General features: G+C 49.4%; 1 protein-coding gene across 2 annotated transcripts in view; it reads left to right on the top strand.

Moving 5' to 3' along the window:
* IGF1R (insulin like growth factor 1 receptor) overlaps positions 1 to 27,897 on the top strand; it is a 309,638-nt gene that overhangs the window by 248,135 nt on the left and 33,606 nt on the right. For both annotated transcript variants that reach the window (XM_047862425.1, XM_047862426.1), the window contains exons 6-15: positions 3,125 to 3,339; positions 5,523 to 5,649; positions 7,888 to 8,126; positions 10,582 to 10,749; positions 10,906 to 11,110; positions 16,235 to 16,518; positions 17,990 to 18,126; positions 18,612 to 18,771; positions 23,486 to 23,588; positions 24,359 to 24,429. In XM_047862425.1, the coding sequence (XP_047718381.1) occupies positions 3,125 to 3,339; positions 5,523 to 5,649; positions 7,888 to 8,126; positions 10,582 to 10,749; positions 10,906 to 11,110; positions 16,235 to 16,518; positions 17,990 to 18,126; positions 18,612 to 18,771; positions 23,486 to 23,588; positions 24,359 to 24,429 (1,709 nt within the window). The remainder of the gene's footprint in view (positions 1 to 3,124; positions 3,340 to 5,522; positions 5,650 to 7,887; positions 8,127 to 10,581; positions 10,750 to 10,905; positions 11,111 to 16,234; positions 16,519 to 17,989; positions 18,127 to 18,611; positions 18,772 to 23,485; positions 23,589 to 24,358; positions 24,430 to 27,897) is intronic.

The following is a 27,897-nucleotide window of genomic DNA, read 5'->3' as shown; positions in this document are numbered from 1 at the left end:
CAGGATATCAATACCTATAAAACCCGGGCATCTGTGTGAGCTACAGAAAAATAAACAACTTAATTTTTTTTTATATATTCTATGAATGTAAAGGCAGTAAGCTTAGAAACAATTAGGAAATCACATTGATTAATTGATGTATATAGCCATTTCCTTTAGGAAACAATGAAAATCTGTGAGTGTGTGTGTGCCTGTGTGTATAAATGTGCAGGCAAGTCTCTCTGCCTTGTACCGTCTCTTAATTGTCACCTAATCATGGGAGGGAAGTTTGGGGCGGAGCCAGACCCCAACCTGGGGTTGGAGAAACAAGAACACTATTGACAGGCAGCTCCTGATGGCTTGGTTATTATTTTGACGAGGGTTTTATTTTTGCTTCTTCTGTCGCTCACACAGGCTCCATGACGCCTGGGTTTTATTGATATTGGTATCCTGGCCCCAGGCCTTCTCAGTGTTGTAAAAAATGTTTGTGTTTACTGTAAAAAGATAATCTTGCTTTTCAAAGTGATTAATCACATACACAGAATTTCAGTGTGCCTGCCACTCATTTGTCAAGTTCCTGATTTATAATTCATGCTTCCTCCATGGGGAGAAGCAAGTTTTGTTCAGAAGGTATTTTCCGTGTGGTTCTGTTCCCTGCCAGTGAAATCCGTTTACTAAAAGGAAGCCTCACCCCGAATTGAGACAGGAGCTTGACCTGGTTAATTGGCCTGCACTCCCGGCCTAGAGGTTTCTGCACCAACCAGATCTTGTCCCCTGGGACCAAGACAGGAACCTGGGAGCAGCCAGACCCTTTGGGGTTTGGTGTCGGCACTGCAGAGTGTCCTTCAGAGCAGGAAGTAACTGTGGACAAGAATGGGAGAATAGGAGGCATCTGTTTCCACCTGCAAACCCCTCCGTCAGTTGTATGCATGCATCACCCTGCTTTCTGCAGCCTGGCAGTGCGGGGTGGGGGAGGGTGGCCACCGGCCCAAGGGATGGCCCATCTCACCTTGCCACGTCCCAGCGCTCCCCACCTGTACACATGGCCTTGCATTGTGTATCCTGCGTCTCGATTCATTTGGACAACATCTCATGTTCCTTTTTCAGTGGATATACGTGTTAGGGAGTGAGCTCTTCCCGAAAGGAAAGTATTACTGCCTCGTAAGTTTTGGCCACCTGATTTGGTGGCCATGAATGTGTCAGGGGACCTCAGGGTGGGTTAGTGAGGAGCCTGGCTTGGTTTGAGAGGTGCTGCCTTTGGACTTACTTGGCCCACTGGACCCTGTGTGGGCAGGACTCCCACCACCACCACCCCTGCACGTGTGTGGATGGACAGCGCCCAGTGCTTGTCGGGGGGCTGGGCTCAGGCTGGTGGGGCAGATTCCAGCTCAGCGTTGTGACTTCTCCCAGGCATTAGGGTCTTGGACTCCTAAAACCAACAGGGAGCTCAGATGTTCATACCCCTTGTTGTCCTGACTGTGTGTTCATACCCTCCTAGTCCTATGAGTGAACCAGACTGATGGCTACAGAAAGTTCTAAGTGAACTGCCCATGGCTACGTGGCTCATTCATGGCATTTGTAGTCCTGAACCCCTGTCTCCGAACTCCTTTGTGAATTCCCATGAATGCATCACAAGTCTGCTTGGCAGCATTTTAACCATAAGTTTTGCTTTCTTAATGAATGAGACTCAGGCTGGGGATTGACGAGGCGGGTGGAGGTCCTGGTCTGAGTATACATGAAGAACCTCACCAGGTGCAGAGAGGGTCCCATGGATACAGCCTCTAGGGCAGAAGAGGGCTTTACACTTCTGTCTGGCTCTCTTGGCCCTGGAAAGGGGGCTGGATCCTTTCTTCCCAGCAGTTTGTGTACTGGATCCTTAAGTGGATCTTAGAAATAGCTCAAAATGCTGTACCAATTCCGTTTCGTATAAAGTGCTCGAGTGAGCCCCGGATAGAGCCTGAGGCTGGGGACCAGGAGGGGGAGAAGACAGGTTCAAGGTCCATGTGGAGCTCACCTTTCAGCCCAGAGGACTTGGATGGGCAGCAAGGTCCTGCCTGCCTGGTTTCCCCAGGGACCCGGAGAAAGGGGCGTTATTGTGTGGATCTTTCTCCAGACCCCTAAGCTGTAGCTGTCTGCTCTCCCACCTCCCGGAGCATGGATTTCTCTCTGGGTAGCCAGAGCTGTTGCTGATTCCACCGCCCTCCCATCTTCCCTTCAATCGACAGGTGGAGCCGCTGCTTCTGTGTCCGCCCATAACTCACTTGGTCAGCTCTGGACCTCCAGCCCCTTGTCAGTGCCCAGCACCTGTTAGACCAGTGCTTCTGCCGGTGCGATCCCGGCACCTGAAGGTGTCAGCACCACTGAGGTGCAGGGTGCAGGTTAGCAATGCAGATTCTTGGCCCACATAGACCTACTAATGAGAAACTCTGGGAGTGGAGCCCAGCACTTGGAAAACAAGCCTTGTGCACACTAGCCTTGTGTTGGATACTGAGTCACTGTTGCCTGGATGATGTGGCCCAGAGGGACTGCCCTTAGCGGGGGTGGTTTCTCTTTCCCCACCTTCTCCAAGGCGGGTGGTGAGGCTTTTCAAGATGGGATGAATCTGGAGGAGGGAACAGGCCCAGGGCTGGTCCACCACTGCGTCTGGCTCCCTGTCCCCATTCTGCCTCCTGCCCCATCAAACACCACTGATGGCACGGGTGGGATTTACCCCCAAGGATAATGGCAGACTTTCTACAGCAAATATGTAAGCTGTTACGGTTGAGTAGCCAAGCGTGTCTGTTCTCCCGTGGACTGACTTCAAGTGCATTATACATACTCTGCTCTGAGAGAAATACCCAAAGGCATTTCTGTGGAATGATTCCAGCAACACCCTCTGGTACGCAAGGCATCATTTTGTTGGTAATAGAGGTCCTAAAATTAATTCATGTCTTCCCGATTCCAGTACGCTGTCCTGCAATCAGATGGTTGCTGTTGTGAACAGGAACTGTCCACGCTTCCCCACTATTAATGACTAAATCTCTCACTGGCAAAGGCAGCGTGTTCCGGAGCCACGTGTGGAGGAGGGCCTGTGTGGCGTGGCCAGTGGGTGGGAGGGGACACTGGGCAAGGGCTGGAGAGCTCACGGTGGTTTCTGTGCTTCCAGGAACTACTCTTTCTATGTCCTCGACAACCAGAACCTGCAGCAGCTCTGGGACTGGGGCCACCGCAACCTGACCATCAAAGCTGGGAAGATGTACTTTGCTTTCAACCCCAAGTTGTGCGTCTCCGAAATTTACCGCATGGAGGAGGTGACCGGGACTAAGGGGCGCCAGAGCAAAGGGGACATCAATACGAGGAACAACGGAGAGCGAGCCTCCTGTGAGTGGCCCCTCCTCCTCTGGTCTAGAACAGCGGCTCCGTTTGTGGTCCCCTCCTCGCTTCACTTGGGGGTGGGGGGACACGAGGCCTCCTTAACTAGCACTTTGGTCACACGTGTGTATGTTCAGAGTCGGTAGCAGGGCAGATTCATGACACGTTCATGTTCGTGCTTCTCCCTTAGCATCTAGATGAATGCACTACACATTTATAAATAGGTTCCTACACAGATTTTTCCAGAAGTGCTTACAGAATGCAGAGTTAAATGTCCATGTATTTTATACATATATAATGTATGTATATTATATGCGTATATTATATATAATATATACATATATATTATATATATTAGAGAGAGGTAGAGAGAGGGAGAATCCTAAGCAGGCTCCGCGTTCAGTGCACAGCCCAACGTGGGGCTTTCCATCCCACGACCCTGCTATCATGACCTGACCCGAAATCAAGAGTTGGATGCTCAACCGACTAAGCCACCCAGGTGCCCCAATTTAAATGTCTTTTAATGCATAGGCATACGGTCAGATTATTTGTCACAGAGGAGCTAGTTCCCTCCAGGGAGCGAGCTCAGCTCCACTGCCCACAGCATAGGGGAAGCCTGAGGGCAGAGGGGGCTAAGCCCCAAGCCCAGCGCATGGCCCTGGGGTCTCTGTCTCTCACTTGGCCTCCTCCTCACTCACACCCCAACACGAGAAAGGTGGAGAGAGTCTGTAGACTCCCTGAATTGACACTGCTTTCTTAAATTTAGAAGAGTGTAATTATAACCTTGCAATGGTTACATGACTTTTACCTTTAAGGTCCCGTATCTGAGCTGTAGCAGTACATCTCTCAGCTAACCCTGTATGTAAAGCGGCTTTTGAAAATGTGGTTCTGTTCAGGTGGATAGAGTTCTAGAAGTAAATTGTCTCTCTGTCCTCGGCCTTTAATAAGGGAAGGGTCTTAGAAAAAAAAAAAGAGTGATTTATAGGATCAAAGATGTGCACACGCACGTGCACACACGGCACACGCAGGTTCGAGAAACTATTAGCATTTGATGAGTTTTGCTGGCATCTGGATTTACCCGGTAGATACTCAAACTGCCCAGGAAGGGTTTTTGGAGGGAAGAAGCCTGATGCAAGGCTGGATGGCATGTTTGCAACCAGCGCCTTGTCCTTGACATGCCCACACAGCCCCTGCCGGACTCCCTGTTCTCCTCCAACTCAGCCGGACTGCCCTATCAGAATGTGACTACGGTAGCCGTTTCTTTCCCATTGAAAACAAAATCATGTTTTCTCTTTAAATAACCCTCAAGCAGAAACTGCAGTGTTTTTCTAATCTCACATCAGCACATTTTGCCCCCCGACTTTTTAGTATTAACTGCCTTCAGCCTGCGCTTCACCTACTGAGTACATCAGGATTCAGGCAAATAGAGGCAGAAAAGGACAGTCTGTAGGAGGCCTCCGAGTCTTCCTGAGGAGAGGCGGTCAGCAGCTCTTCCCTGGTCCTCGTGGTCCTTTGAATCTGGCCAGAGGAACAAGACAGGGGCTCAGAGCTGGGTCCCTGCCATACCTCCCCAGCAGCGTCCCACGGAGCACAGGGGGCTTTGCCAGGTGACACTGTTCTTGTCAGTGCTTACTTCATTCCCGGTGGTATGTCAGCCCCAGCTGGAGCCTCTGGGAAGCTTCTGTGTCCTTCCAGGCCGATACCACGTTTAGACTGAAAGTGCCCCACTGTGGCACACCTGGTCTGTTAGCCCGTCTCTGCTGATTGAGCAGGAGCAGGCGGAGACCCCTAACACTACGGAGCAGGTGCCCTCCTATCGCAGAAGATTCAGCCCAGCTTACGGGGCTCACCTTCCCCGGCCCCCTTGGCAGCCGCGTCTTAGGGCTCAACAGAAAGGGCAGGTGCCTGGCTGTGTCAAGCAGCCTTTCCCTGTCGGGCTCAGACTCACAGGGCAGGGCCAACGCAGCCAAGTGTGCTAAAACAAAGGACCGAGCTGGTCGCAGCTCCGTGTGGGAACGCGTCTGGGTGCTTAGTAGAAATAAGAGAGCCACTGAGAAGTCCAGAAAGGGGCTTATTAGCATGCACAGCCAGCCTTGGAGAAGAGGGAAACAGTGCCGGGCAGGTGGCTTGTCAGACACTCGGAGGGAAAGGACGTCCGTCCCTGTCGCTCACAGATGTACCTTTCACCCCAGGTGAAAGTGACGTCCTGCACTTCACCTCTACGACCACGTGGAAGAACCGCATCATCATAACCTGGCACCGGTACCGGCCCCCTGACTACAGGGACCTCATCAGCTTCACCGTCTACTACAAGGAGGCGTGAGTTTCTGCGTGGGCAGGGCTGTGGGTGGGGAAGCCCGTGCTCCACCCTCCCCACCCTCCCTGGCTGTCACGTGACATCCATCACCGCAGTGACAGCCACAACACTACAGTGTCGGCTTGGGGCCTTTCGTTCTCCGGTGGGTAGTTAGAGGGGTTGGAATAAAATAACTCCAAAGAACAAAGTTTGTTTTTTAGAGGATTAGGCTAGTCCAGACATCCGTTAACTGGGGTAGAGGATGTGCCCGCCAAGCCATACCCCAGGAGCACCTGCACCGTGCAGGATGCTCAGCTTCCCTGGAGGGGACCCCCAGACCGATCTGTCCTCTTATTCCTGTCCCTCTACCCACAGGCCCTTCCCAAGGCACCGTCCTCTGCTCTAGGTCATGAGCCCTCCGAACTAGGGATGGAAAAGGGAGAGAAACTGACCTCCATGTTTTGAACCTCTCATGATTTCTCCCAGCATCTGTGGGGGCTTTGTGCCTTCAGGTGACACCTGCCGCAGCAGCCACGACGTCCTCCTCCAGACAGAAGCTCTTGTTGGGTCTCCCTCTTCCTTCCTTTGCCTCTTGTCCACGTGCTTCCCCAGCCTGCTTAGTCACCCTCCTTACCTGGCTCCCACTGTGATGCCGTAGGTCTCTTTCCCCAGTGATTGGCTTCCCCAGGGCTGGAACCAGAGCCACCAATGGCAGTATCTGGCCCCCTTTCCCCTGCCGGAGCCAGAGTCCTGGGGAGGGTCATAGCAGTAGAGAAAGCAGGTCTCGGGATTATTACGCATTCAGCATATTTACACGTGGGAGTCATTCATGGCCTTCCATTGTGACCACACGGAGGGGTATGTGAGTAAGGTACTTAAGCCGTCCCAACTGTTTGTGAACAAATTTGATTTCCGAAGCTCTATTTTAGATGCGGTTTTTCTGTAGCAAAAGTCCTTTTTCTCCAAAAGTTATTTTTCATCAGTAGCTGATGTTTGCATTAAATGATTACACTTGGGGGCGCCTGGGTGGCGCAGTCGGTTAAGCGTCCGACTTCAGCCAGGTCACGATCTCGCGCTCTGTGAGTTCGAGCCCCGTGTCAGGCTCTGGGCTGATGGCTCAGAGCCTGGAGCCTGTTTCCGATTCTGTGTCTCCCTCTGTCTCTGCCCCTCCCCCGTTCATGCTCTGTCTCTCTCTATCCCAAAAATAAATAAACGTTGAAAAAAAAAAATGATTACACTTGTTTTTTTTTTAATGGTGAAAAGTGCCACAATTGGAAGAGAGAAAAATAGCATTTGCATATATTCTTTTTTTTTAATTTTTTAACATTTTTATTTTTTTTAATTTTTTTTTTAATGTTTATTTATTTTTGAGACAGAGAAAGACAGAGCATGAGCAGGGGAGGGGCAGAGAGAGAGGGAGGCACAGAAGCTGAAGCAGGCTCCAGGCTCTGAGCTGTCAGCACAGAGCCGGACGCGGGGCTTGAACTCACGAACTGTGAGATCATGACCTGAGCCGAAGTCAGATGCTTAACCGACTGAACCACCCAGGTGCCCCTAACATTTTTATTTTTGAGAGACAGAGAGAGAAGGGTGTGAGCAGGGGAGGGGTAAGGAAAGAGGGAGGCACCGAATCTGAAACAAGCTCCAGGCTCTGAGCTATCAGCACAGAGCCTGATTCGGGGCTCGAACTCATGGACGTCAGATTATGACCTGAGCCGAAGTTGGATGCTTAACCAACTGAACCACCCAGGTGCCCCTGTATTCTTTTTTTTTTTTTTTTCAATGTTTATTTTTGAGAGACAGAGCATGAGTGGGGGAAGGGCAGAAAGAGAGAGGGAGACACAGAATCCAAAGCAGGCTCCAGGCTCTGAGCTGTCGGCAGAGTCCGACACGGGGCTTGAACCAACAAACCGTGAGATCCTGGCCTGAGCCGAAGTTGGACACTTAACTGAGTGAGCCCCCCAGGCGCCCCAACATTTGCATATATTCTTAAGGAGCAGTGTCTGCAATCCCAGTAACAATTAGAACTTACCCTTCCTGAGGCAGAGGCTGCAGTTCTATAGGGCGTTTGTAACCACGGTGAAACCTGGGACCAGTTGCTTCATTTTCTCCTGCTATAAAAATCCGATTGATTGATTGATTATTTTATTTAGAATTCCTGTTACAGAAAGGGTGACATACTCGGCCCCTGGGCAAGGCTTCTGAGCGCCTCGATGGCAGGGACCGAAACCTTTCTCTGAGCTTCACCCGTTGTCTTTCAGACCTTTTAAAAACGTCACGGAGTATGATGGCCAGGATGCCTGTGGCTCCAACAGCTGGAACATGGTAGACGTGGACCTCCCTCCCAACAAGGACGTCGAGCCTGGCATTTTACTGCACGGACTAAAGCCTTGGACGCAGTATGCTGTTTACGTCAAGGCAGTGACCCTCACCATGGTGGAGAATGACCACATCCGCGGGGCCAAGAGTGAAATCTTGTACATTCGCACCAATGCTTCAGGTATCCATGCACCATCCATCCCACATTTTTCACGAGCTCACTGTGCTTGTTTATCACAGGAACCGGTCAGCAGACCAGCAACGAACGTGCCTATAGTTTTTCTCTACCTTGGACCAGTCTGTCTTTTATGTGCCTTTCTTATCAATAGATAATGCTGTATCCTTTCTTTTCCTGGTCCCAAAACCCTAGGGTCCTCTGGTCCATTTTTCGGATTCAGTAGTGCCTTCCATCACTCACCTGCCCTGTGCCGGTGAGCCCAGGTCCTCCAGGGTGCTGGCTTCGTTTTTTTGGACGACCCAGCCAGGATCCAACCCCCTATAGCTTACCCTTCTTGTTTATTTTCCCTTTTTTTTTTTTTTTAAACTTTATTTTGAGAGAGAGAGAGAGAGAGCAGGGGAAGAGCAGAGAGACAGAGAGAGAGAGAATCCCAAGCAGGCTCCACGCTGTCAGTGTCAGTGTCACTCATCCCAATGCAGGGCTCGATCCCATAAACCACAAGATCGTGACCCATGCTGAAGTCAGGACTCAGATGCTCAACTGACTGAACCACCCAGGCACCCCCTCTTGTTTATTTTCATAGTTGAACCTCCATGATGATTTGGTGTTCCGGGACTTTCACATGGCTCGTTGGCTTTTTGTCTTCATTCTGTAGGGACAAGGGTTCCAAGGAGGTAGACAAAATTTGGAAAACGTCAGACAGAGTATGTTGTGAACATTCCAAGTATTCACTGGTGAAAATGTTCCTCCTTTCTTTGTCTTCATTTCCTTAACCACCTCATTTCTCAACTCCAGGATCTGGAAGTAATGAAAGGAAACGTTTGTGCATGTTAGCCAAGCATATAAAAACCGGCTTTGAAGTAGGAAAATGCACATCATTTCTAAAGACAATGATACATATTCTTGGATGGGAGCTGTTTTTTAAAACACCCATAAGGTAGCACAAAATATGCTGAAATGGCAGAGAGGGTGAGGGAAAGCATTGATGGGGAAGACCTTTGGCTCATGCATTGCCTGCTTTCTCCTCCCTTGCCCTGCTCCATCTCTAGGATCCCGTAAGGGGTCGCAATCATGTCACAGACCCTGAAGTGTTTAGAGAAATAAATCTGGCACAGGCTTCTGATCCTGGGTGTGGGGCGGTGTGGCAGAGATTCAAAGGCAACAAAACAAGTTATTCTTCTTAAGGTTTGGAAGTCATTTATCATGGACAGCTTGGGAAAAATAAGAATCTTTCCTTGTTATGACAAATACTTAAGAAACCTATTCCCTTTCCCCATAGATGGAAAACTAAGCTCCATACAAATTGAGCCACTTCCCTACATTTTGGCCCCTGTCCTTACAAATGGTAGGGACAGAGGGGAAACCTGGTCCTTTGCCTCTGCTTTTTTGTGACACTTATCATTGAGACATCTGGGGTAAGCTGTTTTTTTCTTGAAATACTTGATTTTGGAAACCTGAAAAATGGCTGAGCATTCAGTGGTTATGTTTCTCCTGAAAAGGCTGGCACTAGTCACAACTTTTCCCCAAAGCATCATTCCAGACAGGTGTTCAGAACCTTGTGTATCATGTTACGGGCTTTGAAGTAGCCATAAGGTCTTTGCCCCTTTGAAATTTTAAAGCGGCTTGGATGTCCATGTTGTTTAAGTGACATACAGTGGAGAGTTCTCTTGCACTTGGGAAAACCCATGAAAATCAGTGTTTTCCTGTGAACCCAAGGAAAGTAAGATTTCAGTGGTCCTGGGATGTGTTTGCCCTTCATACACAAGACACCTCTGAGTTTGGGTTTGGGTTTGGGTTTGGGTTTGGGTTTGGGAGACAATAGTAAATAAAGCTTTGCCAGATTATTATGCTTTGCCTATAAATCGATGTTCTTTGGCTGATAACAGTCCAATGTTTGCAGTCAGGGCTCTGTGTGTATTTGAGTTTGCAGACTGCTTCTCCTACTCCTGTCTCAGTCATTCCACTGAATGCAGTTATAGAATTGAGAGACGTGCGGGCCCTCTATCTCCACGCGTCTCACACACACTCCAGCCCTTTCCTACTTCCTCTCTCATTTTGGCATCTTGCCATGTGTATCAGAGCTCCAAACTCTCAGATGAAACGTAAGTCAGTCCATTTCACCTCTTACCAAAACTGCCAGAGTCCAACACTTTGGAGAATGGCAGTTGTAACCCATGAGAAAGACCCGGTGCTCCAATTAGATTCGAAGTCACCCACTGTAACCCTGGTGTGGCCCCCACAACCCTGTCTCCATTTGCAGCTCGGCCCTGTTTGTTTCCACAGAGGTGACCTGAGGAGAGAGACCATACAGAGAAGCGATGGCGTTTAAATTCATACGATTTCAAAACAGGGTTCCGTTTTCATGTCACGCGTCCGCGCCCTCTCCTTCTCTGGGCCACCCCCACGGCTTCTGGTTGGTTTGCGGCGAGTACCTGACGGCCTTTGTCCCTCTTTCCAGTTCCTTCTATTCCCCTGGATGTTCTTTCGGCATCAAACTCCTCTTCTCAGCTCATCGTGAAGTGGAACCCGCCGTCCCTGCCCAACGGCAACCTGAGTTACTACATCGTGAGGTGGCAGCGGCAGCCCCAGGACAGCTACCTTTACCGCCACAACTACTGCTCCAAAGGTGAGGGCGGAGGGTGGGGGGACCCGCAGCCCAGCCCCCGTCGTCTGAGCGACCCCGTGAAGCCGGCTCCGTTCTCCATTAAAGGTGCTGACAGCCACCAGCGTCTGTGACTTGGCTTTCATTTCCACTCCTGTTGGTCTTCTCTCTCCCGAGCAGACAAAATCCCCATCAGGAAGTATGCCGATGGCACCATTGACGTCGAGGAGGTGACCGAGAACCCCAAGACCGAAGTGTGCGGTGGAGAGAAGGGGCCTTGCTGTGCCTGCCCCAAAACCGAGGCCGAGAAGCAGGCGGAGAAGGAGGAGGCTGAGTACCGCAAAGTCTTCGAGAACTTCCTGCACAACTCCATCTTTGTGCCCAGGTACCAGCGTCCTTTGAAAACGTCCCCAGGCTGGCGCTCCCCAGGCGGGTTCTGTTGCTTTCTCTCCAGCGGGGTGGTTTGCAGAACCCCAGAGCCGTCAAGGGGGAAACAACAAAGCAAGGTGTCCATTTGGTTGAGTGGAGGGCCTGGGGAAGCCGGGTCACCCTGGAGGGAAGGGGAGGGGGCCGAGGGCTCATGCTGTCGGGGGCCGTTCGCGTGATGATGCCGCTGCCTCAGCCACACAGCCTCCCGCAGAGGGCAGATGGGCTCCCTTGGCTGTGGGGACAGGGAAGGGCACTCTGCAAGGCGTAGGGGAGAGCCCCTCTGGCCCATCCCACTTCTCCCTGCTGCCTCTCGAGCCTGGCTAAGGAGGAGTGACTCAAGAGGCAGAAAACCAGAGTGAGCTTTGAAAGGGGTCCAACTTCACGAGGGCGCCTGGGTGGCTTAGTCGGTTAAGCATCTGACTTCAGCTCAGGTCGTTCATGAGTTCGAGCCCCTGCATCGGGCTCTTTGCTATCAACGTGGAGCCTGCTAGGGATCCTCTGCCTCCCCTCCCTGCTCCCCCCACTGGCTGTGTCTCTCTCTCTTTCAAAAATAAATAAACATTAAAAAATGAAAAATTTGGGGTTTTTTTTAACAATTTTATTTTACCACACTAAAAAATAGTATAAAAAAAGTGGAGGGGAGTCCAGCAGGGTAGCCCTGTGATGTCTGTGAAAGAGACAGAAACAGAGTAGTGGTCCCCGTCTCCCTCTTTCTCCTGAAAGTTTATAGTGTGGGGGTACCTGGGTGGCTTAATCGGTTGAGCGTTCAACTTCGGCTCAGGCCATGATCCCACGGTTTGTGAGTTCAAGCCCCATGTCGGGCTCTGTGCTGACAGTGTAGAACCTGCTTTGGACCCTCTCCCTCACTCTCTGCCCCTCCCCCACTCATTCTGTCCCTCTCTGTCTCTCTCTCTCTGTCTCTTTCTGTCTCTGTCTCTCCTCACTCTCTCCTCTCTTTCTCAAAAATAAATAAACATTAAAAGAAATTTCTGAGAAGATTATAAAGTGGAGTTTGCCTCCTGCCTGAAATGTGGACAGTGAAACTGGATTCAGACCAGTGCTGCTCCTGTGAGCTGCAGGTTCCTCGGTCCCCATAGTGCCCCAGCCTCCAGCCCCCTGCCAAGCATGTTCTCAGATCACTGTTCTTCCTACCACCGACCCTGAGAGGCACCAGAAGCCTGTGGCTTCTGTTTATTCTGTAATTACCTTGCCCTTAAAGGCTTACTTAGGTTGTGTCAATAAAGTTGCTTTTAAAGTGATTTTCTCTGTCAAGTGACCTTCCTAATGTTTGTGTAATCGTCAGAGATAGCCATCTTACTTTGAAAAATCATGAAAATATGCAATAAAGACCTTTTAGAGTGCAGGCATCCTTTCCTTTTCACAATGAAGCCCTTCGTCGCTTAGTGGCTGTCTGCCCCTCCTGTGCTCTCTAGGGAGTTGTGAGAGCCCACGGTGGGTCCTCTTGACCCGCCCCGCTGCAGATGCTCCGATTTGCCTGGTACATTATAGGGCTGCGGTTCAAGTGCTAATCCACATTGTCTGTATGTCACGAGTAGTTCCAAGAATAAGAACGTTTGAGGAGCTCAAAGATGAGAAACTCGAATTCAGGCTTAGCGACTTCTCCAGCAGCCTAATTCATTAACAGTCTATTTGGGAGCTGGCCCCCTCTTGCCACACACCGGGGTTCCTGCCCTTGGTGACATTGCCTCTCAAGATGGGCCATCTCCCCCATGCCAGCAGAGGTTCAGCTAGTGTCCCTTCCTGTGGACACAGAAGAGGGTGAATTGAGAGTGTCCCAAACAGGCTGGGCAGGAGTTCTCTGTTTGTTCTCCAGCAAAAGCTATCGGCTACGTTGCTGTCCCACTGACTTGCCAGAAGCTCAGGTTGTGAGTCCAGGCTTTGGGAAAGTTTTGCTAAAGGGCCCCAAGCTTCCAGTTTGTAGTTTCAAGGCAGTACTTTTTTTTTTTTTCCCCCTCATTAGATGTGAAACACAAGATCGGGCAATGTGAAAGCAGAGTTGTGGTTGACACAGATACGATTAATGCATCGTGCTTGTGTTGTTGAATTCAAAACTAAGTTTCTCCCATGCCAGATTCCCCCTGATGAATGCCTGCTCCCTGACATTCTCTCTCCTAGGACAAGTCTGACCTGCTAGTCTGTCTTCTCATAGGAGGAATATAGATACCATATTTGCTTTTGGTGAGCAGCCCCAATTTATAAGAACTTCATTTTTTTTTTTAATGCCTCCTACCGAGGGCATAAATCTGATGTCCACACAATTTGCAATAGAATTCGGGTAGAAGGAATAGTCTTTGTGGCAGAATGACTGAATCATCAAGGAAGGTTTTCTGTTTTAGAACTAAATTATCCAAAGATGATTTTTATTTCTTTTAATTCATTCTAAGAACAATCTTTTGGGTGGGGGGGGGGGTGGGCGCTAAAACCAGTCAAGTTAGATTTAGTATGGTACATATTGTCCAGTGTGTCCCATATGGTTTGAAGTAGAATGGACAATAGAGTTTGTAAAGTGCTTTCTGGAGTCAGTATTCGGTGGTGAATGCCTGTTATTGACCACTGCCTTCATTTTTTTTTAAAGTTTATTTATTTATTTTGAGAGAGAGAGGGAACATGATCAGGGGAGGGATAGGGAGAAGGAGAGACAGAATCCCAAGCAGGCTCTGTGCCATCACCGCAGAGCCTGACTCCAGGCTTGAACCCACGAACCATGAGATCACAACCTGAGCTGAGATCAAGAGTCAGATGCTTAACCAACTGAGCTACCCAGGCTCCCCTGCCTTCATTTTTTAAATCACATAGTTGGGTTTCAGTAGCAAATGTTGGCAGGTGTTGAAGAGTGAAAGATTTTCCGATGGAGTAGGTTACGTGATGGAGTGGGAGTGGTTTGGAAAGCGGACGGTGAGGCTGTCGTTCATACCATTTGGAAATGTGGCTGTTTACAAAGAATCATGGGCATGCCATTCTGCTTGTGCCATACCTTGTCTTCCTGATAATGTCCCATGTGGCCTCCCTTCCCCCAGTCCCTAACTTGGTGCCATTAATAAGAGCTCTGCAGTCTCCAAAAGTGTGGTGTTTAGAAATCAGCTTGACTGAACTTGATGGTGTAATCCCAGGTAAATGGGGATGGGCTGCAGGAGGGGTTTGGGCACAGGATTATTTGCAGTGGATTAAGCCCAGGCAACTTCTTTCTTACAGATGTAATTGGGTGTTGTGTTGGTTTTATGTGTTGCATTGGTTTTGAAGAGAATGTAGGACGTTAGTTCTGGTAGGTTCAAAAAAGGTCTCCCTAGTAATTAACGTAGTTTCTTGTGTCCTTCTGTTCCAGGAAGGTTGGCTGGTGTGCAGGTTGTGAGGACAGGAGATTATCCGCCTCGTTTCCTAATCTTTCCTTCCCCAGTATTATGAAAGTAAATGCAGTGGGGCCATGAATACACGGCCGGACCCCGCGGTTCTCTGCCTGGCGGAAGGAGTCTATCTGGGTTGAACAGTTCGTGTTTGGGTGGGGCCTAGTGGGTCACTGCACAAGAGTGGTGATGGCGTTTGGGCCGGGCGGACTGGGGAGCCAGAGGCCCTTTCCCCAAGCGCCCTGCTTTTCCTTTCCAAGTTTTTCACTTCATGGCGAATAAGGACCCACAGGAAGCCTGCTGAGTGGCAGTAAGAGCATGAATGGCTTCCCAGGTGCCCTGTCTCCCTGTGGGCCTTCCGCTTTCTCCCCTACATGAGAACTGGTGAGCATTCCTGTCTTCTGTTCTTTCTCCTTGCCTTGGACTCTTCCAGATGAGATTTGTTCTGTTTGCTCCCCGCCCTTTACCCGTGCACAGGATAAGTGATGCCTGCTGACAGCCTCCATATGGAACGGACAGCACCCTCTTCCCCACCGTTTCCGGTGGCTGACCTGAGGGTGGCTGTTTCTTGTCTGGGTGTTTACTCTCATGTTCTGTTGCTGTTGGTTCCTGTAAATGCTAGGAGCTTCTTTTTAAGGCTTTTTGGGGGAGGGGTGACTGGGTGGCTCAGTCAGCTAAGCGTCCCACTTCAGCTCAGGGCATAATCTTGTGGCTCGTGAGCCCCGTGTTTTGCTCTGGCTGACAGCTCAGAGCCTGGAGCCTGCCTCAGATTCTGTGTCCCCCTCTCTCTCTGCCTGACCCTCCCTCCCTCCCTCCCTCTCTCTCTTTCTCTCTCTCTCTCTCTCTTTCTCAAAAATAAACACTAAGGTTTCTTGGGAGAGCCCAAAACCATTTTTTTCATTCCACCCCCCACCCTGCAACGCCAGCTGCTTGGATCGTTCGTCTGCCCTTTGGGGTGTAGACATTCTTTTCTTTTGATTTGTCTTTTGCTGTCCTGTTGCTTTGTGTAGCTGTTGTTCTAAGCCCTAGTCAAGTCCACGGCAGTGACTCTGCCCCTGTTAAAGCAGAGCCTTGGAGAGGCCATAGGAGGTCACTGCTGAGTGGGAGGCAAAACCAGGCTGGAAAGACCTCCAGGAGTGTGAGAAATAGAGACAATGGGGTCTCAGAGGAAGAGGGGGTTCAGCGGGAGCCCCAGAGGGAAGGGTCAGGGGGTCCAAGCAAGGGCTCGCTGCCTGGTATCTTTATTTCCACAGTCAAAGGGGGCCGGCGAAGCCACCACCACAGGCCTTTGAACCCCCTCTGCCCCCTCCCACCTCACCCCCTAATAAACCTTAGTGTGGCCAGCAAGTCGGTCACCGTTAATGTTTAACCATAAGGTCTGTGGACCAGGGAGCATGGACATTGTGATGAAACAGCCAGGATACTGCAGAGCCAGGAGTGGCTGAGACCTTTGTTTGCCTCTAGGTACAGTTGAGTCACTACTCTGGGAGCCAGAGGGGCAGTTTGTGTGCCGATTCTGAGGTTTGCAGAGTAGAGAAAGCAAAATAAATAATGGAGGAAATCCCCGTATTACTTGTTGGTTCTCATCCAAAGGGGCTGAATAGCTCCTTTTATCCAAAGTGAAGATTTTTCTTTTCTTTCCGGTACTCTAACCCAAGTCATAGAAAGGACCAAAGAAGCAGAAGCACTTACCAGCCAAGTTTCTCTCTTCCTGACAGACCTGAAAGGAAGCGGAGAGATGTCACACAAGTCACCAACACCACCATGTCCAGCCGAAGCAGGAACATCACGGTGGCAGACACCTATAACATCACAGACCCCGAAGAGCTCGAGACAGAATACCCTTTCTTTGAGAGCAGAGTGGATAACAAGGAGAGAACTGTGATCTCTAACCTCCGGCCTTTCACTTTGTACCGCATTGACATCCACAGCTGTAACCACGAGGCTGAGAAGCTGGGCTGCAGCGCCTCCAACTTTGTCTTTGCAAGAACCATGCCTGCAGGTACAGTGTGATCCGACTCGCCCCGCTCCTGACTCACTCACAGCCCAGTGGAGAAGCCTGTGTTTTGTGGACACAGAGTCGAACACCCCGGGCAATGACCCTTAGTCTCCATCCTGCTCATTAAAGAACGGTGGTCACGTAGGCAGCATGGTAGACCAGCAGCTCAGGGAAGGGAGTCTGTCTGCTCCTAATGACATCACCTCCATCCCAGCCTGTCTATACAAAGTACTCAGGAACAGGGAGCTCCCTTCAGGGTCAACTCTCTTTCTCCCCCTTGGTGCCTCGTGCATTCCCGCGGCCCTTTTCCCCATCTGTGCACAGGGAAATTTGAGTGGTCCCTCCTGAGTTCTGGGGTCTGGTGGAATCAGTTAACTGCCTTGACTCAGAGTGACTGTCGCTTCTCAAGGTCAACTGCTGGAGTAGCCTTTAGTCGTCCTATTTGGTCTTTGCGTTCCCCTTGGAAGTTAGAAGCTGCCTGTTACTCAGACTGCCATCCATCTTTAAGGACAGGGGGCGCCTGGATGGCTCAGTCAGTTACGCATCTGACTCTTGATTTCGGCTCAGGTCTTAATCTCATAGTTCGTGGGATTGAGCCCCGTGTCTGGCTCTGCACTGACAGCACAGAGCCTGCTTGGGATTTTCTCTTTCTGCATTTCTCTCTCAAAATAGATAAATAAGTTTCTTTAAAAAGGAGAGGTGAACTGCCCAGTTCTCTTTCCTGCCAGGTCAGCAGAAGTACTGGAGTCTAGCAGGGGGGCCTCCAGGGCCCAGTCCTGGGGCTCACGTGCAGCACGTCTCGAAGCAGCTGTCGCCTCCCTGGCCTCAGTTTCCCCACCCTTCCAGGAGAGCCCCAGACCAGCTCATTTCTCAGAGCCTTCGCCAGCTGTAACTTGCAGTGACTCTTGCTCACCACTCAGCTTACTGCTTTAGCAAGAGAGCAAACGCCCAGCCTTCCCTGGTGGCTGGAGGAGTTGATGGTGGCTGTGAGGGCTGGGTCCCAGCACGAGCTTCCCAGCGGCTTCCTCAACAGGCCCGGCTTGCGGACCGTCCTTCATGCCCGCGTAAAAAAGATGCGTTTGCCGTGTGCAGACGCAGACTCGGAAGGGTCCGCATTGCAGCCTGGAGGCTTGCTGCTGCCTCCTCTGCTTGCAAGGCGCCTTTTTGATGCTGCTTCTGTTCTGCAGCATCGCATAGGTTCCTTTCTCCAGAGATAGCAGGCTTTTTTGCAGGGACGGGGAGTCTGAGGGGAGGGAAGGGACTGTGGCATCTTGAGCCCCACAGGTCATTAGATTGCTTGGGTTCCAAACCCAGTGCGACGTGTGAGCACCCAGCTTCCGAGGAACCTGTGTGGCCACCGCCCTCAGCCCTGCAGGCACAGCCTGGGGGGAGGGGATTCTTAGGTTAGCCTCTACCCCACCCCGCCAAGGGGTACCCGAATCTGACTTTCGCGCTTGTTTAAATTGTTGCGCAGAAGGAGCAGACGACATTCCAGGGCCAGTGACCTGGGAGTCAAGGCCTGAAAACTCCATCTTTTTAAAGTGGCCGGAACCTGAGAATCCCAATGGACTGATTCTAATGTATGAAATAAAATATGGATCACAAATCGAGGTAAGCGTGGGGCGGTGGTCCGTACCTGGCTATGCTTCCATTCCAGTTGATGGCACAGGTCGCCTCCCGGTTAGCCGAGGACTTAACCCCATAACCCACAGAGACAAGTCAGCGAGGATTTAGGTCTTTCTGCTGCCCCTCACTCTGCCCAGAGCACTCGGAATACGCGAGGAGGTGGGCTTGTTTTCGCCCTTAAGAAACTATCCCCCTTGCAGAAAGCCATCTTCTGGCACAGAATAGATTGGTCTCAGTAACCCTTAATCTTTCTGCAGCTCTTTTTGATTACAAAGAAAGAAAGAAAGAAAAGTTCGTTTAGAACTTGGGTGTGTGTGTGGTCACTGGAAGACGGCCATTCAACACTGGGTTCCTTTCCTGTTTTCGCTCATCGGGATCACTGTTGGATGGGACATGAGACACTGGGTAGCAAGAGACACCCATTTCTCACGTGCTCGTGGGGAGTTGGCACCTATGTTTTCTTCCCCCAGGATCAGCGGGAATGTGTATCCAGACAGGAGTACCGGAAGTATGGAGGCGCCAAGCTTAACCGGCTCAACCCGGGGAACTATACGGCCCGGATCCAGGCCACCTCTCTCTCTGGGAATGGGTCGTGGACGGATCCCGTGTTCTTCTACGTCCCCGCCAAAAGTAAGGCTTGTGGAGGGAGTAGCTGGGAACCCCGAAAGCAGGCTGGGCCGGGACCGGGGAAGCCTGGGCTGTCGGGCCCTCTGACTTTCTGATTCCATGTTGGAGCCGAGTTGGGCACATCTCAGAAGGGTCGTGCTTCTGCCGGCATCTCGTTTGGGAGCTCCAGCTGGGCTGCCGCCGCTGTTAAGGGTTCCTACCTCGCTTGTGGGGCAGGGAGAGGGTCAGAGCCCCTTTCCAGGGAGGCCTTTTGAGGGGGCCTTTGCTTCCAATGTGTTTAATGTCCAAAGCATTTTTACAAAGTGCTGAGTTGACCATTCTGCCCCTTGTCCAGTTAGGGCTGCTAGTTAGGGCTCAGATTCAGGGCTTCGAATCCTAAAGGGTGATAGAAATCTGGGGCCTCCAGTCCAGCCTGTTCCAGGAGAGGAGTCCTTGTGGTAGCATCACAGGCCTTGTCCCCTTCCCTGCCTGCCAGTAAACTACAGATGCACTTTGAAAGCACAAACACATGTAGAATGTGCCCAGTGCTCGCCGGCTGGCATCCATACTGGGCCATGCTGTGATTTTATGCTCAAACCGTTGACAAGACAGAATTCTTAGAAGGCCGTTCTAGACAAGGATTTCAGATTTTAAAACTGAGTTTTGTAAAATGTGTAGGTATACCAAGGGCCCTATGGTTGGTTGGCCAAGAAAATGCAGTATTTTCTGTGGTGACATAAATATTCCTTATCATTTCCATATTGAGTTTCTCTTTCTAATTAGGAACCCAGTTTTTTTTTAAGATTATTTCATGTTCAGATACTGGGGTCAAATTTGGCATAACACTGCTCCTTACTGCCCCACATGGAAGCACAGACCCACCTTGCTTACTGGTGCTACTTTTGGGTCCAGTGGATGGTCCCCACCCCCCTGGTCCCTCCTAGTATCCACCTCTGTGCTGCCCTGATTTGCTGTCTGAGGTTTTTATTTTTATTTTTTTTTTTAATTTTTTAATGTTTTATTTATTTTTGACAGAGAGAGACAGAGGGCGAGTGGAAGAGAGGCAGAGAGAGAGGGAGACACAGGATCTAAAATAGGTTCTGGGCTCTGAGCTGTCAGCACAGAGCCCCATGCGGGGCTTGAATTTATAAGCCATGAGATCATGACCTGAGCCAAAGTTGGACGCCACTCAGGCGCCCCGAGTTTTTAAGTTCTGGACTTCAGCCATTCCAGCAGTCCACCTGGTTAGTGCCTAATAGCCAAAGACAGGTATTTGAAAATCCTAATAGTACAAATATCAGAAGAAGAATGGAGTGAATAGAACTGCAGACCTCAAGGTAGCATTTTTATGAGCCTGGCCCTGTGCCTGAGTTCAAGTTTTAGGGGTAAACAGATAGCTGAGGCAGGTTATTCCATCAACTAAAGTAGTCTGAACTCCCCATGGGGTCCACTTACCCTGCTCTTACCAGTGTGCCTGTGCCACCCAGTCCAGTGCTAGAACCCTCACCATAGTTCTGTCTAGAGTAGCATCTAGCTTCCTCTTCTCCCCTCCCCTCTCCTCATCCCTTAGGAACAAGAGCCTCAGTTTAGGGGTTGGTCGAGCATCAGGCTGCGACCTTTGAAATAGCAGCTCTGACTTACCTTCAGAGAAGGCGAGGCCCTCTGTGCCATGGCTACCCCATCTTTAACCCCGTGAGTGCTAGGTTCCCACTGGAAACCGGGAGTCCCTCTGATGGACTCTTTCCAGCAGAAGTTGACATCTACTGCAGGAAAATTAAATCTGCATGCCCGCTTTGCTGCTGGGAGGTTTGTCCTCATGTCAGACAAGACTCTCCTGTCCCAGTGCAGTGTCTCTTACTCCTGTTTAATCCTCAGAGGAGACAGAAGCTTTACAAGGCTTTCTGGCAACTGCTGTCCTTTAAGGAGCCCTTCATGTGCTTGAAAACTATTAAATTACTCTCCAGACTTTTCTTCTCCAGACTAAATAATCTCTGGTCTTTTGGCCCTTTCTTGTAGCCCCAGTCTCAGAGACCAATTTTCTACCCGTCTAATCATTTTGTTCTTCTCTGGCTGTGTTCCCATTTGTCCATGTCCCCGTTGAAATGTGGGACTCAGAAAGAACACGGTACAGCCTGACCAGTAGTATCAGTGATACAAATATAAGAAATAGTCCTCAGGAAGAAAAACTAAAACTCTACTGGCTTCCCAAAGGCAGTGATAACTTGAGAGTATTTTCAAGAATTGGAAAATGCAGGAGACTGAATCCATTTCTGAGAGCTATCTGATAAAAAATGTCTTTAATTTTTTTTTATTTTAGAGAGAGCATGAGCAGGGGGAGGGGGCAGAGAGAGAGAGAGAGAGAGAGAGAGAGAGAGAGAATCTTAAGCAGGCTCCATGCTCAGCGCAGAGCCCAACACCAGGCTCGATCCCATGACCTCGGGATCATGAGCTGAAATCAAGAGCCGGACACTCACCCGACTGAGCCACCCAGACGCCCCCAAAATGTCTTTAATTTTAAAAGTACAATAGCTTGGGGCTCCTGGGTGGCTCAGTCAGTTAAGCATCCAACTTTGGCTCAGGTCATGGTCTCACTGTTGTGAGTTCAAGTCCCGTGTCAGGCTCTGTGCTGACAGCTCGGAGCCTGGAGCCTGCTTCGGGTTCTGTGTCTCCCTCTCTGTCTGCCCCTCCCCTGCTCGCGTACCTCAGACTCGAACTCCTCGTGCACAAAACCAAAATCACAGCTGCTACCCTCAGAGTATCTCTCTGGCCTCTGTTCCCAAGGTCAGTGAGTGGCACCATAATCCATGCCCCACCCAAGCCTGGACCGTTACAGCCATTCCCCACCTTTTCTTTCTCCCCAGCCACCCATTTCTCATTCAGCAACCCCCACCCCCCGCCCCCTGTCATATTGATTCAGCCTCTCGTGTGCCACTGAAATCCAACCCCTGTTGCCACCACTTTAGGTGCTTGCTTTTTGGGGCAGCTCTGAGCTGTGGGTACAGGAAGCCTGTACCCTCTCAATCCCAGGACCATGGCTTACCAGCTGCCTGTGTGACCCTTGGGGAGTTCAGGTCACCTCTGGGAGTCTTCTTCTATAGAAAAAGACCAGTGGTCTCTTTGTGAGGTCTGGGCTAGATAACGCAGCACAAACCAAGGTCCCCGCCCCCTGGCCCAGCCCCTCCAGGACCCGCAGTGCCTCCTCCATGCTGCCAGCCCGCTGCAGGCTGGCCTCACGCACAGCCATCTCTCCAGACACAAATCTGATCGGTTCACTGCGGGGCCTGAGAGCTCACACCGGCTGCCTTTCATCTGCAGAATGAGGTTCAAACTGCTCAGCTTGAACAGGCCCCTTGGGAACCAGTCTCCAGTATCCTTTCCTCTGCACTTGGAAGGCTTCCCCTGCCGTTCCTCTGCACTTGGAAGGCTTCCCCTGGCTCCCTTCTCGCCTCTCCCTTCCTCTCTGCATCCCTGAAGTGTGTGCAGCCCACTTTTTTCGGTTCTTGTGCTACCTGTGGACACACTCATCTCCCGCATCCAGGAGAATCTTCCAGAGTATGCGTCAGCATCCCCAGTGTCCAGCCTGGCTCCTGTCATATGAGGGCTGGTGACAGTGAGGAGCAGGTGTTTCGGTCAAGCTTGTAATTAGACCCAAACATTTGGGGAGAATTCAGAGCAATTTCAGCAAGGGGTGCCATTGAGTTAGTTGTGGTTCTCTGCACTAACAGTGAGGAGCCTGCCTGGGATTCTGTCTCTCCCTTTCTCTCTACCCCCCTCCTGCTCACACACATGCACTTTCTCTGTCTCTTTCTCTCAAAATAAATAAACATTTGAAAAAATTATCTTAGGGGAAAAAAAGGGGGCACCTGGGTGGCTCAGTTGGTTAAGCATCCGACTTCGGCTCAGGTCATGATCTTATAGTTCGTGGGTTCAAGCCCCACATCGGGCTGTGTACTGACAGCTCAGAACCTGGAGCCTGCTTCAGATTCTGTGTCTTTCTCTCTGTGCCCCTCCCCGGCTTGCGTTCTGTCTCTCTCTCTCTCTCTCTCTCTCTCTCTCTCTCTCTCTCTCTCAAAAATAAATAAACATTAAAAAAAATTCTTCTTAAATAAAAACAAGCATCAGTACCACTTGAGCACTATTTATGTAAAAATCTATTCATTTTATTTTAGCAAATTTATTTATATATATATGTATACATTAACAGTCATTGAATTGCATACAAATATTATTTCACTCGAGCCCACCATTTGAACTGTTATTTCAGAATACACTGTACTTTAAAAAAAAAATATTTACTTATTTTTAGTAGAAAGATAGCACATGAGTGGGGGAAGGGCAGAGAGAGGGGGCAGAAGATCTGAAGCAGGCTCTGTACTGACAGCAGAGAGCCCAATGTGGAGCTCAAACTCACAAACCATGAGATCATGACCTGAGCCAAAGTCAGATGCTTAACCACTTGAGCTCAACACCCGGGTGCCCCAGGAATGCACTGTACTTTAAAAATGACTATACTCCTCAGTACACACTTATTTTATCTCCACCCCCCCTCCCCCCCAGATAACTCAGGGGTTTTTGCTTGTCCTATCCAATACCATTTATCTTCAGAATTCCTAGTTTGTGATAGGGCAGTCAAGGAATTTGGGGGGATTTTTTTTTTCATATTTCTAGCTTAAAAAAAAAAAAAAGAGGACCAGCTTGTTCACCCAGTGATATTTTATCATTTCCCTTGTCTCGGCAGTAACATATGAAAATTTCATCCACCTGATCATCGCTCTGCCTGTTGCCGTCCTGCTGATAGTGGGGGGACTGGTTATCATGTTGTACGTCTTCCACAGAAAAAGGTGAGAGCCTCCAGGAAAAGCTCAGACACTTTTTGTGGCTGTGTGCTCTGATGATTTGAACCTGAGTTCAGGTACGCGATTTGAGGATTTTGAGGAAATACCCCATGGGTCGGGAAACCTGATTTTCCAATCACTGCTCTTCACAGGAAAAGGGAACGTTTCTTAACGAGTCAGTGACAACAGAAAATATATCTCGGGCCGGTAGGGTTTGTCCCCTTGCTGGTTGCACCCTCAGATACCGCTGCTTATGCAGAGATTTTCCAAACCCAGTGTCCCAGCCTTTTCTATCCAGTAGACCTTTCAATTTCCAATGAAGTAAAGAAACAGTTGTTTTTGGTTTTTTGTTTTTTTCTTAATTTGGGGAAGAGCGAAAGTAGGGGAGTGGCAGAGAGAGGAGGGCAGACAGAGGATCTGAAGTGGGCTCTGTGTGGACAGCGCAGAACCAGAGGCGGGGCTTGAGCTCATGAACCATGAGATCATGACCCTGAGCCAAAGTCGGACGCCCAATCGACGGAGCCACCCGGGCGCCCCAAGAAACAAATGTTTCTTACGAGGCTTTCATCCAAGACCACTGAGGAAGCCCAGAGCCCTGTTAGCAGATGTCTTTGGCCCCAGGCCAGATGGGGGAGTGTAGGTGAGGGTCTGCAGGCAGTAGGTGCCCCTTGCTCCCTTCCTTCTGATACTTAAAATGGGATAAATAAAGCTGATAGAGCAAAGATGAGATGTGTGCACGTCGGGTTTTTTTAACCTGAATTTTTTCCTTCTTACAGAAATAACAGCAGGCTGGGGAATGGAGTGCTGTATGCTTCGGTGAACCCAGAGTACTTCAGTGCCGCAGATGGTAAGCAGCTAAGCTCCGGGCGCTGCCTGGACCCAGTCAGGTCCCAGACTGGGGAGCTTTCAGGAGTGCGGCTAATTTAGGGAGAAGAGGTTTGCGTTATTTGACGTAACTTTGGCTTCAAATATGTCATCGTTAACACTTTCTTTAAATTTTTATTATTTTTTTTAAGTTAATTTATTTTGAGAGAGAGAGAGAAAGAGCGAGTAGGGGAGGGGCAGAGGGAGGGGGAGAGAGAGAGAGAATGCCAAGCAGGCTCTGAGCTGTCAGCGCAGAGCTCATCGCGGGGCTTGAACTCACAAACCGTGAGATCATGACCTGAGCCAAAGTCAGACACTTGCTGGACTGAGTCACCCAGGTGCCCCCGCCCCCTTTCTCTTTTAAATCAAAGTTTTTAGCAGTTCACTGAATATGTCGAAAATTCTGGGACTGTATGGAATGCCCCCAAAGAAAAACAGTCTTCAGAGACAACTGGTCAGCACAGTTGTCAGTTTACTTAATTGCCTGAGATTTTATGCTAGGATGACAAAAGTTGTTTAATTGTTGACATCTAGTCAGAGGATACGCTGCAGCTGACCAAATAGTTCCTTTAAACTTGTTTCAGCCTGAGTTTCGTATCGCTATGATGGTCTTTGATCACTCATGGCTTCTCTGCATTTTTCTGTCTTGGAGTTTTTCTGCTCATTCCCTCCTGACCGGGCTCCTATGACTTATACCCTCACGGCCCATTCACATACCCTTGGGTAATAACTCATGAGGTCCATTTAGTTAAGTGACTGAGGTCTGACTTGGCAGTTGGGTTTTATTCGATGGTTATTTCGTTTTTTCCTTATTTACTGTCTCTTCTCCCTATTGTGCTTGAATCCAAACCTTTATAAGTAAGTCCAGGCCGGGCACTGGTCCTGGGGTCTAGTGATACTGGCACTTGCTGGGGGCTTTTACGAACGCTGTTCCCTTTGATCCCTGTGTCCCGGTAAGGTGGCTTTTCTAATGCCCGCCTGTCTGTAGGTGAGGCGATGAGGTTCAGAGGACACATGTGCATACTAGGTGGTTGAGAAGTCAGGATGACATGGTCTCTGGCATCTTGTCGACCGCAGGGAAGCTGACCCACAGGAGGAGCTGGCTTGGGTCCACCAGATGAACGAATGAGTACATGAACTCAGGGAGGTGTGTTTAGAAACCGTGTGTGCCTCCTTCTTGCTTCAGGTGAAGTGAAAGTTGGTGTGCAGGACGTGTGAAATGGAGTTGTGATTATTCTGATCGATTACCCTGAGTAAATGGAAAACATAAGAAAACACACTGACGCTTTAAAAGCACTATATAAATGTGTAAAGTTTTGTTTTGATTTCTCTAATAATTTCTAATCCAGTTCTGTTTACAGCGAAGCCGATCAAAAGCAGCCTCCCCTGAATGGGAATCAAGTGCAGAATAAGGACATTCTTCCTGATTCTATAGAAGTCTCACCAAGTTGTATTTTTTAATGTCTTTATTTTATTTTTATTTTGAGAAAGAACGGGCAGGGGAGGGGCAGAGAGAGAGAGAGGGAGAGAGAATCTCAAGCAGGCTCCACACTGTCAGCACAGAGCCTGATGCAGGGCTTGACCCCGTGAACTGTGAGATCGTGACCTGAGCCGAAATCAAGAGTGGGACGCCTAAACAACTAAGCCAGCCAGGTGCCCCACAAAGCTGTATTTTTAATAGGCATGTAGGTATGTGTGTACATATACATACACACGTACACACACACATATTTCTATACTCCTTTGATGTATGTATGTATATAAGACATAGAGAGCATTCTGGAAGGATACACACCAAATTTAAAATAGTAGTTACTTGTGGAAAGTATCTTTTTCTTTATTAAAAAAAAAAAAAGCAAAAAGATTTTTATGCATTGCTTATATAATTAATAGCTTTTTTTTTTTTTAAGTCAGATAAGGTAAGGAGTCATCACACACTTAATGGAATTTATTAGGAAATGCAAGGCCACTTTCCTTCTCTGTAGAGGTGGAATAAGGCTATTCCAGAGAATTTGCTCTGCTTTGAAATAAAGCACAGAAGACTGGCATTTTGTCGTTTTGACTATGAAGTGTCCAGGAAGCTTAGAAAGAGCATTAGTACAATAATATCAGACTCTAATGGTGATTTGAATGCAAATTTTATATCTTTCCAGAACTACTTTCATAATATGCCTTGATTCGCCTTTAAAAATAAAATAAAAACCCAACGCATTGTCACCCAGGCCAACAACAGGTAGGAACACGGTCACCTCATTTGAACTTAATTTATTCGGCCATTTGACAAGCACCTTATAGTTAGTCTCCTCGAGGGGCGACAAAATGACATTGCAGTTCGAAAATGCTTTAAACACTTCTTTCTCCAGAAGCTATTCTGCACGTCACCATTCTCCAGAATATACCAAAAATCCCCGCTAGGGAAGTGCTGATAACATTGTGCACATAACCCGTTGCCGGCTGGCGGGGCTCAGGACCTGCTGGCTCGAGTCAGAGCTGCTGGGTTGAATTTAGAGAAAGAGATTGCAAGTATTGACTTCAGGGACCTCCCAAGGAAGGAATGGGATTGGTTTTAACTCCGTGTTTTATGGTGTGCTACAGAGTTAATTCTGATTAAAAGCAAGCCCGGATTTTCAGAGATAAACGGATACAGGCGGTTTCTCTATACTTTCTGAGGGGTATCGTGAAGAGTCTTATCTACTGGCTTGTCTTGCATACTTACTCTCCTAAGCAAGCCTCAGCCTCTTCTTAGGGGCCGTATGACATCTAAGCCACATAGAAGGTAGACTCCCGTTTACGAAATTCCTAAACTACATATGTAATGGGAAATACAAAAGTGCGTATGAGAGAAAATTCTAGATTGATGAACATAGGCCATATTGGACAGTGGCGTAAGTTGGTGGGATCTCCTGGGCCTAATTTATAGACGTCTTTCCTTCCAGACATGAAAGTACAGGAGACCCAGTGGTGTTGGAATCCAGCTGCCAGCCACTGCTCCCACATCCAGCCGTAAGCGCAAGGTTAACGTCCAAAAGCATACAAGCAAACACAGATGCCATCGCAGCTCCCCAGTCCTGCATTTCTGAGCCGGGACCCCTTCCTGGTATACAGTGGAGCCTGCTGGGAATCCCCCTCTCCGGCAAGGACAGAAGCACACACAGCATTAGAAGGATGTCCTTATAACTGAAATTTCTTAGGGAGCTCATGGAACAGGTTGCGGTTGTTTTTTTTTTTGTTTTTTTAATTTTTTTTTTCAACGTTTATTTATTTTTGGGACAGAGAGAGCCAGAGCATGAACGGGGGAGGGGCAGAGAGAGAGGGAGACACAGAATCGGAAACAGGCTCCAGGCTCTGAGCCATCAGCCCAGAGCCCGACGCGGGGCTCGAACTCACGGACCGCGAGATCGTGACCTGGCTGAAGTCGGACGCTTAACCGACTGCGCCACCCAGGCGCCCC

The sequence above is a fragment of the Prionailurus viverrinus genome, chromosome B3, assembly GCF_022837055.1.
Source record: "Prionailurus viverrinus isolate Anna chromosome B3, UM_Priviv_1.0, whole genome shotgun sequence".
NCBI classification, from domain to species: domain Eukaryota; kingdom Metazoa; phylum Chordata; class Mammalia; order Carnivora; family Felidae; genus Prionailurus; species Prionailurus viverrinus.
Note: the sequence above shows the minus strand (reverse complement) of the source record. Positions and strands in the feature narration are given on the sequence as shown.